This window comes from Oryctolagus cuniculus, chromosome 19 (assembly GCF_964237555.1).
Source record: "Oryctolagus cuniculus chromosome 19, mOryCun1.1, whole genome shotgun sequence".
Taxonomy (NCBI): Eukaryota; Metazoa; Chordata; class Mammalia; order Lagomorpha; family Leporidae; genus Oryctolagus; species Oryctolagus cuniculus.
The window spans coordinates 45,313,825-45,326,425 of NC_091450.1; the positions used below are offsets into that span (position 1 = coordinate 45,313,825).

General features: G+C 50.6%; 1 protein-coding gene across 2 annotated transcripts in view; it reads left to right on the forward strand.

The window, feature by feature from the left end:
- CALN1 (calneuron 1) overlaps positions 1 to 12,601 on the forward strand; it is a 612,973-nt gene that overhangs the window by 37,514 nt on the left and 562,858 nt on the right. Inside the window, exon 2 of one of the 2 annotated variants that reach the window (XM_070064499.1) lies at positions 11,358 to 11,554. In XM_070064499.1, the coding sequence (XP_069920600.1) occupies positions 11,432 to 11,554 (123 nt within the window). In that variant the 5' untranslated portion in view covers positions 11,358 to 11,431. Of the gene's footprint in view, positions 1 to 11,357; positions 11,604 to 12,601 lie in introns of those variants that run through there. The other variant, XM_051847931.2, reaches the window with a different exon arrangement.

The window sequence follows — 12,601 nt, forward strand, 5'->3', positions numbered from 1 at the left end:
CCTCAGTTTCTTCCTTTGTGAAATGGTTATACATTAATACTAGCACCTGTCTGCTAGGGTTATTATGAGGATTTAATGAGTAAATTCATAGTTAACTGTAGAAGTATGCCTGGCATGGAGCAAGCCCTTAGCTTATGTTAACTATCACTAGATATTTCACTCAATGTAAGATGGACAATACTGGAAAAGACACCTTGATTGTGGATATGTTAAAACATGAAAATAGAGTCTTAGATCTCATAAAATATGGCATGACATGATGTGTTCATCTGTCTTCCATTGCTTTAACAAAACACCTGAGGCTGGGTACTGGATAAAAAAAGAGGTTTATTTAGCTCACAGTTTCAGAAGTTCGAGAATACAGTGCCAACATTTGCTCAGCTCTGGGGAGGGCCCCCTTGGCTGTATCGTGTGGTGGTGGCACTGTGGCAGAAGCAGGTGGGAGAGAGAAGATTGCATTAGCAGACAGGAAGAAGGGGAGGAGCCAGTATTGACTTTAAAAAATTGTTTATTTTGGGGCTGGCACCGTGGCTCACTTGGCTAATCCTCTGCCTGTGGAGCTGGCATCCCATGTGGGCACCAGGTTCTAGTCCCGGTTGCTCCTCTTCCAGTCCAGCTCTCTGCTGTGGCCTGGGAGGGCAGTGGAGGATGGCTCAAGTGCTTGGGCTCCTGCACCCGCATGGGAGACCAGGAAGAAGCACCTGGCTCCTGGCTTCAGGTAGGCATAGCTCCGGCGGAACGGCCATTTGGGGAGTGAACCAATGGAAGGAAGACCTTTCTCTCTCTCACTGTCTATAACTCTACCTGTCAAACAAAAAAATTGCTTATTTTTATTTAAGAGAGAGAGAGAGAAGGAATCTTCTATATGCTGGTTCCTTCCCCAAATGCCTGCAATGGCTAAAGTGTGGCCAAGTCTAAGTTGGAGCTAAGAACTCAATCCTGGTCTCCCATATAGCTGGCAGAAATCCACCTACCTGAGCCATCACTCCTGCCTCTCAGAGTGTGCATTAGCAGGAGAGCGGAGTCAGAAGTGGAGCCAAAGCTCACATTCAGACACTTCGATATTGGAGGCAGGCATCCCTAGCGATATCTAGCCACTGTGTCAAATGCTTGCAGTGTTGCTCCATTATAACATCTCTCTCACGAGAACTAACCAGGATCCCTTGAGAACTACAGTAATTCCTTCTGAGGGCAGCTCCCCCAATGCCTAATAACTCTGCACTAAATTCCGCCTCTTAGAATTACCACTGCCAGGCCGGTGCCGCGGCTCAATAGGCTAATCCTCCACCTAGCGGCGCCGGCACACCGGGTTCTAGTTCCAGTTGGGGCGCCGGATTCTGTCCTGGTTGCCCCTCTTCCAGGCCAGCTCTCTGCTGTGGCCAGGGAAGGCAGTGGAGGATGGCCCAAGTGCTTGGGCCCTGCACCCCATGGGAGACCAGGAGAAGCACCTGGCTCCTGCCATCGGATCAGCGCGGTGTGCCAGCTGCAGCGCGCCAGCCGTGGCGACCATTGGAGGGTGAACCAACGGCAAAGGAAGACCTTTCTCTCTCTCTCTCTCTCTCTCTCTCTCTCTCACTATCCACTCTGCCTGTTAAAAAAAAAAAAAAAAAAAGAATTACCACTGCCTCCCACATCGCCACAGGGGGCACCAAGCCTCCAGCACAGGAATCTTTGGGAGCAAGCCACATCCAAACCACTGACACTGATTATAGGGACCAGAACAAATGAGGACTTGTCCAAAGGACAGCAGGCGGGCCCTATGGCCTGTGCCAAGGAAGCAAGCAGGACACAACCTGAGTCCCAGGTTCTCGGTCACAGGATGACTGTGGGGCAGAAACTGCAGAGACAGCGCGAGGGACAGCATGGGGTCTCAGCGGACTCGGCTGTGCCTTGGAGGCTGGGGCTGCTGGGAATTCCAAGCTCCGTCCCCTGCTGGACCTGCTGGACGGTGGGCAGGAGACACTTGGGCAGCTGTACCATGACCTTGAGCAGGACGGACACTCACCAGGGCCTTGAGGATCATGGCAAGGCAGCAGATGTCTTCTCCTTCGTCTCCATTCACTGGGGGACTCCTCGGTTATAGTATATGTCATTCATCTTTTTTTTTTTTTTAATTTTTTTTGACAGGCAGAGTGGACAGTGAGAGAGACAGAGCGAAAGGTCTTCCTTTGCCGTTGGTTCACCCTCCAATGGCCGCCGCAGCTGGCGCACCGCACTGATCCAATGGCAGGAGCCAGGTGCTTCTCCTGGTCTCCCATGGGGTGCAGGGCCCAAGTACTTGGGCCATCCTCCACTGCACTCCCTGGCCACAGCAGAGAGCTGGTCTGGAAGAGGGGCAACCGGGACAGAACCCGGTGCCCCGACCGGGACTAGAACCCGGTATGCTGGTGCCGCAAGGCGGAGGATTAGCCTATTGAGCCGCGGCACTGGCCGTCATTCATCGTCAAGAATGACATAGTTTCTCTTCAATCTGATTATTATTAACAACTTACTTGTCATTTACCTTGCAATCATCATGAGACATCTCTGCCTAGAGCTGCCGTGTCTGGTGACAACTACAACGGTACCTAGCAATCATTACCTACACCTATATAAGGCTGGGATAGGCTGAAGCCAGGAATTCTCTTTACGTCTCCTGGATCTCTTGGGTGTATGGCAGGAACTCAGGTACTTGGGCCACCATCTGCTGATTCACATATCCATTAGCAAGGAGCTGGATCAGAAGCAGAGTAGCCAGGACTCAAACAGGCACTCTGATGTGGGATGCAATTGTCCCAAGCGGTGGCTTGACCTACTGTACCACAAAGTCCACCCTTCTTAATTTATTTGTTATGGTTTCCTCTAAAGAAGATCTTTGCTCCTTCAGCTGTTTACTCTGTCATCCAATATAGAAAAATCGGGGAGGGAGGAGGGAGCTGTGGCGTAGTAGGTTAAGCCGTCGCCTACAGCACTGGCATCCCATATGGGGGCCTGTTCTCGTCCTGGCTGCTCCTCTTCCAATCCAGTTCTCTGCTAATGCTTGGGATAGCAGTGGGAGATGGCCCAAGTGCTTGGGCTCCTGCACCTGTGTGGGAGACCCGGAAGAAGCTCCCGGCTCCTAGCTTCAGACTGGCTCAGCTCTGGCCATTATGTCTAACTGGGGAGTGAACTAGCAGATGGAAGATCTTTCTCTGTCTCTCTCTCCCTGTCTGTAACACTACCTTTCAAATAAATAAATAAAACCTTTTAAAAAAGGAAAGGAAAAATTGGAGTAGCTTATTTTTTCCTTTCAACTACAATTTTTTCTAAAAAAAAAATTAGCTGGTACCTGAGCAATTACTTTCACGTCAATTTTCAGAATTATGAGTTGCACCATATTTGGTCATTGGACATACCCTCAAGTTGGTTTCTATGTCATTTGACATCATCCAGGGCTTACCTGCTATGGAGCCTGACAAGAAGTCCCAGGCTGACTTGTTGCTTTTTCTTCTCTGAGATTGGCTACATGCAGCTGCAAATGGTATCGAGAGACCATAATTCAGGTGCTCCTGGTGCTCAGTGCTACTGAGATGTGTTACTTTGAAGTCTTTTCAGTGACAGCCCTGGAACACACATATTTTTTTAAAAAGAGAAAAATAAATCATGAGTTCACAGTGATATTTTTATTCAAACTTGATTTCAGGGTTCTTATTGAACTTTAAAATTTTATATTTATAGCTCTTTTTTGTAGCATGTAAAATCTTGGTTCTTAATGACATTATATGAATCCTTTTATTATTTCTCTGAGGTTCTTTTTGTACTTAGGACATGTCTCCCTTGGAAAGTACAGTCACAACATTATGTTTCAAAGTAACTGAAAAGAAATTCTTCTCTCTATCCTTATGCCACTTGAAATATAGTTGTGTTTGCATGTTTTAGTTTATTTTATATTTTCAGCAATTGTATTTTTCCCTTAAAATAATTTTTAAATATGTAGGACATATAATTTACCTATTTTGCTATTATAAGTGAGGTCTTCTCATGGATACATTATTTCTTCTTAGGACTGTTTTGAAATATGACATTTATTAAGTTATATGGTTAATTCCATGTAATAATCATACATTCTACTAATTTGCTAAACTATCATTTTATTTGTAATAGGATTTTCATGGATTATTTTGGGTTTTCCAGTGTATAATCATATCATCTTCAAGGAGATATAGATATAGATAAATTCTATTTTGTTCATTCGTTATCTTTCACCTCTAATTGCTCGTCTAGTCACATTGGCTAGTGCGTAAGGAGTGGAATTCTTGTCTTTTCCTGACTTTAGCAATCAAGTCTTGTTGCTTCTACCCAGAAAGAGGCTGGATATTGACCATTTTATCCTTGGAAGACAGAGTGATAGGAGACACACACACACACAGATCTTCCACCCACTGGTTCACTCCCTAAATTGTCACATGGACTAGGGCTGGACCAGGTCAAAGGGACTCTGTCTGGGTCTCCTACATGGGTGACAGAGGCCCAAGTACTTGGACCATTTTCCATTGCTTTCCCAGGTGCATTAGCAGGGAGCTAGAGTGGAAGCAGAGCAGCCAGGACTCCAACTGGCGAAGATGTGAGATGCTGACATCGCAGGCAGCGGCTTAACCTGCTGCATAAACTTTCATTTTCCTATCATGTGTCAGGATATATGGTTGCATGTTTGCACTTTTCAGGAACCCAATGGACATTTCTTGCATGCTGGGCCCGTAGTTTTGCAGCTTTTTGTCTTTTATTTGTGCTTTGAGTACTTACTCCTTAGTGTCAAAATATTTGAAGTGGCAGCAGACAGCCCCTTCTGCCGGTTCAGAGACTGTGAGCATAGCGATGGGACCTGGTTGCTCGTCAGCCCTGGCACAACACAACAGCCTCTCTAACGCCCTCAGGAGCACCGGGGGCTCACGTGGCCCAGTGACCAGTGTAACATTTTTTTTTTTGACAGGCAGAGTGGACAGTGAGAGAGAGAGACAGAGAGAAAGGTCTTCCTTTGCCGTTGGTTCACCCTCCAATGGCCGCCGCGGCCGGCGCATCGCGCTGATCTGAAGGCAGGAGCCAGGAGCCAGGTGCTTTTCCTGGTCTCCCATGGGGTGCAGGGCCCAAGCACCTGGGCCATCCTCCACTGCACTCCCTGGCCACAGCAGAGGGCTGGCCTGGAAGAGGGGCAACCGGGACAGAATCTGGCGCCCCAACCGGGACTAGAACCCGGTGTGCCGGCGCCGCTAGGCAGAGGATTAGCCTAGTGAGCCGCGGCGCCGGCCAGACCAGTGTAACATTTAAGGTGGGGGTTGGTGGAACTCCCATTCTGCCTCCACGGCTGACTCGCAGCAAGTTGCATCCCACCTGACATCGCTCGGACACACCACTGCATGCAGCATTGCGCCAAAAGACATCTTCCCAGTGCAGTTCTATTCTGTTGTAACACAAGTGGGTTTTCCTTAGGGGTCTGATGTGATGCCACACCTGTGGAAGGTGGGAGAGGAAAGGATTACATGAAGAGTGTTTTCCAAGTGGTGCAGGAGTTCCAATAACGCTTACAGCATGGCCTTGCACGATCATCAGGTCTAGCTAAGGCCCCAGGGCACAGCTGACTCTGTGGTCAGAAGACAGGGGAGTGTCCCTTGGGGAATATTTGAAGTGGGCCTCCCAGTGTCAATCTGGGGAGCACTGTTCTTTGGGGCTCCCAGAAACTAAATAAAACAATCGGCCCCACATTTATAAATTAGTTATGTCCATAAACAATGCAGGCTTATGCTCTCTATTCATAAATGCTTGATTTTTAGCTAGACCCTGATCCTAGTGGTTTCAATTTTTAAAGGATTTATTTATCTACTTGAAAAGCTGAGATACAAAGAGAGGAGAATGGGAGAGAGAGAGTCAATCTTTCATCCAATGGGTCATTCCCCAAATGGCCACAATGGCCAGAGTTGGGCTGGTTTGAAGAGTCAGGAGCCAGGAACTTCCTCTGGGTCTCCCGCATGGGTGCAGGGGCCCAAGCACTTGGGCCATCCTCTGCTGCTTTTCCAGGCACATTAGCAGGGAGCTGGATCAGAAGTGGAGGCGCAGATACTCAAACTGGCACCTATATGGGATGCTGGCACTTAAAATGGTTATTTATTTCCATCTACTTTAAAGGTAGTGTGTGTGAGAGAGAGAGAGAGAGAGAGAGAGAGAGAGGAAGAGACCTTCCATCCTTGAGTTCATCCCCCAAATGTCTACAACAAGCAGGGTTGGGCCAGGTTGAAGCCAGGAGTCTGGAGCTCTGTATGAGTCTCCCATGTGGGTGGCATGGACCCAAGCTATCTTCTGCTTTCCCAGGAACAGCAGTGAGCTGAATGTGAAGTGGAGTGGCTGGGACTCAAACCAGACCTCCAACATGGGATGTGGGCATCCCAAGTGGCTGCTTAGTGCATTGCACCAAACACCCACAGCTGGAGGAGCAGAAGCAGCCGCTCTGCCCTGTGTTTGCCCCATCTGAGTCTTCAGCTTGCTTCCGAGCCCCACGAAGCTGTAGCATCAGTACATTTGCCTCTGCGTGTCCCACCCTCACTCCATGCTGATTTTAGCCTTGTACCCACCCAAGCAGAGTAGGTGTAGCCAGGGCCTATCAGGTGCAAAAGGAGGCAATGAGTAATGACAGCTAACACAGGTAGCACTAGCTTTGTGCCAACCACTGCACGATAACCTCAAGAAGTTGCTACTGTTGTCAGACCTATCTTGCAGACGAAGGAACTCAAGCACAGTAGAGTAAAGTAACTTCCTCAGAGTCACACAGCATCTAAGTATCAGAGTCAGGATCTGAACAGATTTGAATAGCCATATTCTTCTACTTATTTGTTGTTTTAAAGGCACAGAGAGAGAGAGAGAGAAAAAGAGAGACTGATCTTCCATTTGCTGGTTTGCTACTTTCATACCCAGACAGCTAAGACAAGGCCAAAACCAGGGGCCAGGAACTCAATCCAGTATTGAAGCCATCAGCTGTTGCCTTGCAGGGTGCAAATAGCTGTGAGAGAGAGAGAGAGAGAAAGGTCTTCCTTTGCTGTTGGTTCACCCTCCAATGGCCGCCGTGGCCAGCGTGCTGCGGCCAGCGCACCGCGCCGATCCGATGGCAGGAGCCAGGTACTTTTCCTGGTCTCCCATGGGGTGCAGGGCCCAAGCACTTGAGCCATCCTCCACTGCACTCCCGGGCCACAGCAGAGAGCTGGCCTGGAAGAGGGGCAACCGGGACAGAATCCGGCGCCCAGACCGGGACTAGAACCCAGTGTGCCGGCGCTGCAAGGTGGAGGATTAGCCTAGTGAGCCGTGGCGCCAGCCCCAAATGGTGTTTTAACTGCTGTGGCCAACACTTACCAATCTCTGGGTATTATGGGTTGGCAGAAGTGGTGGAGCTGCAGGGCAGGCACAGGGGGGCCTCACTCCTCGGGTGGCCCAGAGTAGCTCCCACTGAGCTGGGCTCTAAAAGCATGAATGTTGGTGCTCGGGGGACACTGGGGACACTGGGGGACACATTGGAGGGGGTGGGGATCATCTATTGGAAGAAAAAGCTGAAGAGGACACAGACGTGGGTCCAGAAATTCACCCCCATAGTTCTAACTTCAGGATTTGGGCTCCGAACCCGGTTCCTGGCTGAACTTTGAGACTGTTACAATAAAGAAAATTGGCAAATGGGCTTAGAGGACAAAGGCTGCAAATTAGCTACCCTTAAGAATCTCATCAGGAGATGAAGTAATCGGTCAACGTGGGGACACGTCGTATTCAGCAGGTGTTCACTGCGAAGCCCAAGGCACACAAGGCCATGGGAGCCTCCTGTCTTTGGGAAGCTTCTAGATAAGTGGGGGAGGTGCAGGTCCATCTTCTACAGAGATGCCAGTGTCGGGGCCCCAGGAGACGGCCCCCGATGGTCCATCCTAGCTGTGAAGTTTCCTGAGTCAGGCAGCCAGGACACAGAGGGGAATGCTGGTGAGACGGCTTCTGGCTGGATGGGCCGAGTCCATTTGGGGTCCCCTGGCTTTGTGTTTCTCTGGCACAGAGTGAGTACCGCAGTGGAGGCACCAGAGGCTAACTGAGCAGCAGGAGCCATTGTTCCTTGCAGAGCTGCTGCCTGTTCGCCACGCTCCCGCTGAGCTATGGTTGTGTTCCAAGCAATTAAGTGGATTGGGTTCTACGGCCTGTGACCATCCATTGCACACAGCAGCTACACGGCCAGCTTGGCAATCCGACAAGCCTCAGGCTCCCTGCCCTGGTGTCCACACTGCTAGGAGGGACCCACCCGAAAAAGAGACTCAGCAGATTCGGAAGTTTCCACACAGGGGGAGCTCCTGTCTCTCTTTTGAAATCTGCCTTTGCCACCCGTCATCGCTTGCACGGGGCTGGCACCGCCCTAGCAACCATGAGCAAATCTGAAAATAAAATGTCACTTTTTTTTTTTTTGGCATTTTTACTGTAACGACACAGGAAACTTGTTTCTCCTGTTTAGCTGAACGGGAGGGCTTGAGAGACGCAGAGTAGAGGTGTGTGCGTGTGTGGGGGGAGCTGGCGGCTGCAGGGTGTGTGAACGTGTGAGTCACAGGGTGTGTAAGACGGGGGCAGGAGGGAGTGAGTCTGCTGGGAACTGAGGGTAGAGCTGGGTGCAGCGTGTGGGTGCCGTGTGGGGGTAGGGGTGAGGACTTGGTGTGCATGTGCTTGCTGGAACCAGCAGTGTTGGGTGTGTGTGTGTGTGCGCATGTATCCAATGACCAGTGTTGTTTCACATAGGTGCATGTGTACTGGCTTGTATATGTGTGTGTGCATGCATGTATGATGTGTGTGTGTGTGTGTGTGTACACACGCGGGTGGGTATTTGAAAGGCATTGCTGTATGTCTGAAGCCAGGCATTGTCATGCGTGTGTGTGTGAGTGTTTGCATGTGTACTTGTGAGTCTGAGACCCAGTGCTCTTGTGTGGATTCTCTCCACACATATTGTTGGGTGAGAAACAACTTCTGGTTTTGAGAATCTGTCTGCCTGTGGGGTGTCCCTGCGGCCCCAGCCCTTTAGCAATCCCTGCCCTTTCTTGGGAGATAACAGCTCTTCCTTTAGGGGAAGGCTCAACTCCACTCATAGTCCTCAGAGAAGCAGATACGTTGCTGGCCAGGTTCACCCAGACACCATCTACTCAGCCCTGACCCAGGCTCCAAGGGTTTCTGGTCAAGGTGAAAACAACGAAGCACTCAATCACTTGACATATCCATCGTTCATTCATTCCAGGAGCTGGCACATGTTATGAACAGGGCTCTGGGCTGGATCAATCTCATTGGATCTGATGAGACTGACAGCCAATGGAAACTGAGTATGCAGATTCGCAACAAGATTCCTAATTCCTTTTCTCACTCTCACCCCTGGCTTCTAGGGAAACCACATCAAGGCTGTGGTTGTGGCACAGCGGGTTAAGCCATCGCCTCTAATGCCCAGCATCCTATATGCACAACAGTTCAAGTCCCGGCTGCTCCACTTCCTATCCAGCTCCCTGCTAATGTGCCTGGGAAAGCAGCAGAAGATGGCCCAAGTGCTTGGGCCCCTGCACCCATGTGGGAGACCTGGAGGAAGCTCTGGGCTCCTGGCTTCAGCCTGGCACAGCCCCGGCCATTGCAGCCATTTTGGGGGAAATGGATGGAAGAGTTCTCTCTGTCTCTCTCAACTCTGCCTTAATTTTTTTTTTAAAAAAAGGCAACCACATCCCAAATATGGATCCAGAGATCAGAAATAGTGCAGGGAGATACTTCCCAGGATGCCCCATCCTGAGCCCCAGTCTTGAGAGATGGAGACTCGTGGGGCTGGTGCTGGGAGGTAGCATTGCCCATCGGAATGCACAGACAAGGGCTTGGTCCACAGTGGTCAAGCTTCATTCATCTCAGCACCAAGATTCTTCCATTACCGCCTCTGAGCTGCAAATCTCTATAGATTCTTTGTATTGTTGTTGTTGTTATTATTATTATTTTAACTTCAATATGGAACCAAATATTGATTGTTAGCGTCACACATTCTTATTGAACACCAGTTATTTTAATGTTTTTGCTCCTGGAGCTAAAAACCACACCATGCCGCATCTGCCTGGAGTTTTTCTCAGCTCCATGTTGGAGGGAGGAGATAGACTGTGAACAAATAACAGTTGGAGTAGGAACCTAGGGCTACCGCACTGAGCTACAGAAGAGGCTAGGACAAGGATGGCTTTTTTTTTTTTTTTTTTTGACAGGCAGAGTGGACAGTGAGAGAGAGAGACAGAGAGAAAGGTCTTCCTTTACCGTTGCTTCACCCTCCAATGGCCACCGCGGCTGGTGCACTGTGGCCGGCGCACCGCGCTGATCCGAAGGCAGGAGCCAGGTACTTATCCTGGTCTCCCATGGGGTGCAGGGCCCAAGGACTTGGGCCATCCTCCACTGCACTCCCTGGCCACAGCAGAGAGCTGGCCTGGAAGAGGGGCAACTGGGACAGAATCCGGTGCCCCGACTGGGACTAGAACCCGGTGTGCTGGTGCTGGAAGGCGGAGGATTAGCCTATTGAGCCGTGGCGCCGGCCAAGGATGGCTTTTTACAGCAGATGAGACTTGAGCTGAGACGTTAGAGGTACGCAGGAGCTACCTAGATGTTAAAGGAGAGAGAGAGGGAGGGAGGGAGACAAAGAGAGATATGGAGATGGAGAAAGAGAGAGAGAGAGAGAGAGAGAAGAGAGAGAGAGAGAGAGAGAGAGAGAGAGAGAGAGAGAGAAGCTGCTACTTGGTGATGTCAAGCTGTCCCAGAGACTCCACACATGTGGTCTGGATTGGTGCTGGCACCCAGCCACTGTTCTTGGATGTTCCTGGTGCTTTCAGGTTGGGATGACACGGCCCTGAGAATGTGACAGCGTCCCAGGCTCAGGAGGCTTGGCTAGAACCCACTCCATAAGATGGCCATTACCAACACTGTCCCCCACTTGGTTTCTGTGGCTCTCGTGATGTCAACGGTAAGGAAAGAAAGTATGCTGGTGAGGGCCAAGGCTTTCTTGCAAGCTGCGATCCAGTTGGCTGTTACGACTCTCTGTCTCCATTGCGTCTCCTCCACCAAAGCCCAGGGGCTATGCATGGCAAATACCTACAAATATGAAGAGTGGTTCTAAGGCACATTATGGGTTTGCTGTGTCATACCCTCCAGTGACATTGAGGCCTTATGAATAACTAGATGTCTGCCACAACTGTAATTATATTTCTTGTGCCCGGCTTGTGTTTCTGTCATTGTCCTGTGTCAACAGGGAAGGGAGGGTGTGAATTATTTAGATGGCTGCCTGTGAGTAACTGATCACCCAGCGCTGTTCCCAGCAGTAAGTCTCTGTCAACTCCTTGCAGAGTCTCAGTGTCTCCGCTGACCGTTCCTTTGATGTACGCCCAAATCTCTCTGACATCATCGCCCCGGACCCCCGATGCGGCTGCCCGAGCAACCTGGAGAGAGGAAGCTGGAGAATGAGACAAAGGGGGAGCAAGGAGCCCCTGAAGGGGGAGAGGAGCCTCCGAGGAGCCAGGCCCCCGACTTCCCCACCTGGCAAGTCTTCTCCCCCCCAAACCCCAGGATCTAGATTGTTGTGCAGCCCTCAGGTAGGGGGTGGCGCGGGGTCTGGGGGCCTTTGCTGCCGAGCGTGCGGGGAGGACAATCCATGGAAAGCACACCCTGGGAGTGGGGAGGTTCCCGGGGATGAGTCGTCTCAGCTGGGTGGGAGCGGATTTCTGGAGGGTGACAGTTTCCATGAATGGTGTGTGAGATGTGTGGATGGCGTGATGGGATGGGCTTGCACACTGATTCTGCTGGGAACTGACTGGGGGACATAACAAAAACGTGGGGTGGGTGTGTGACCTAGTGGGTCCCATGTCAGTGCCTGGGTTCCAGTCCTGATTCCACCCTCCTGCTGATGCAGACCCTGGGAGGCAGCAGGTGATGGCTCAAGTACTTGCACCCTGCCACCCATGTTGGAATCCTGGACTGTGTTTCTAGCTCCCAGTTTCAGCTAGGACTACCACCCATTGCAGGCGTTTGGGGAATGAACCTTCAGGAGTCAGTCTCTCTCTCTCTCTCTCTCTCTCTCTCTTCCCCCCTTCCCTCCCTCCTTCCCCCCCCCCCACGATGTCTCTATCTCTGTCTCATAAATAACTTGCCAAAGAAGACAGAAATAACAACAGGTACAGCTTGCAGATTGTGGACTATGCAACAACATGGAAAAGGGGGCTTTGCAAAGATCATTTCTATTAATTTCTAGGATATCCTGAAAGGAATCACCAACTCCATTTTTACAGGAGAAAATTAAGACAATCATCAAGCAACTTCCCCAGCTTACACAATCAAAGGCTAATCCAGCCGGTGCCGTGGCTCACTAGGCTAATCCTCCTCCTTGCGGCGCCGGCACACCGGGTTCTAGTTCCAGTTGGGGCGCTGGATTCTGTCCTGGTTGCCCCTCTTCCAGGCAAGCTCTCTGCTGTGGCCAGGGAGTGCAGTGGAGGATGGCCCAAGTGCTTGGACCCTGCACCCCATGGGAGACCAGGAGAAGTACCTGGCTCCTGGCTTCGGATCAGCGCGGTGCGCCGGCTGCAGCGCGCCGGCC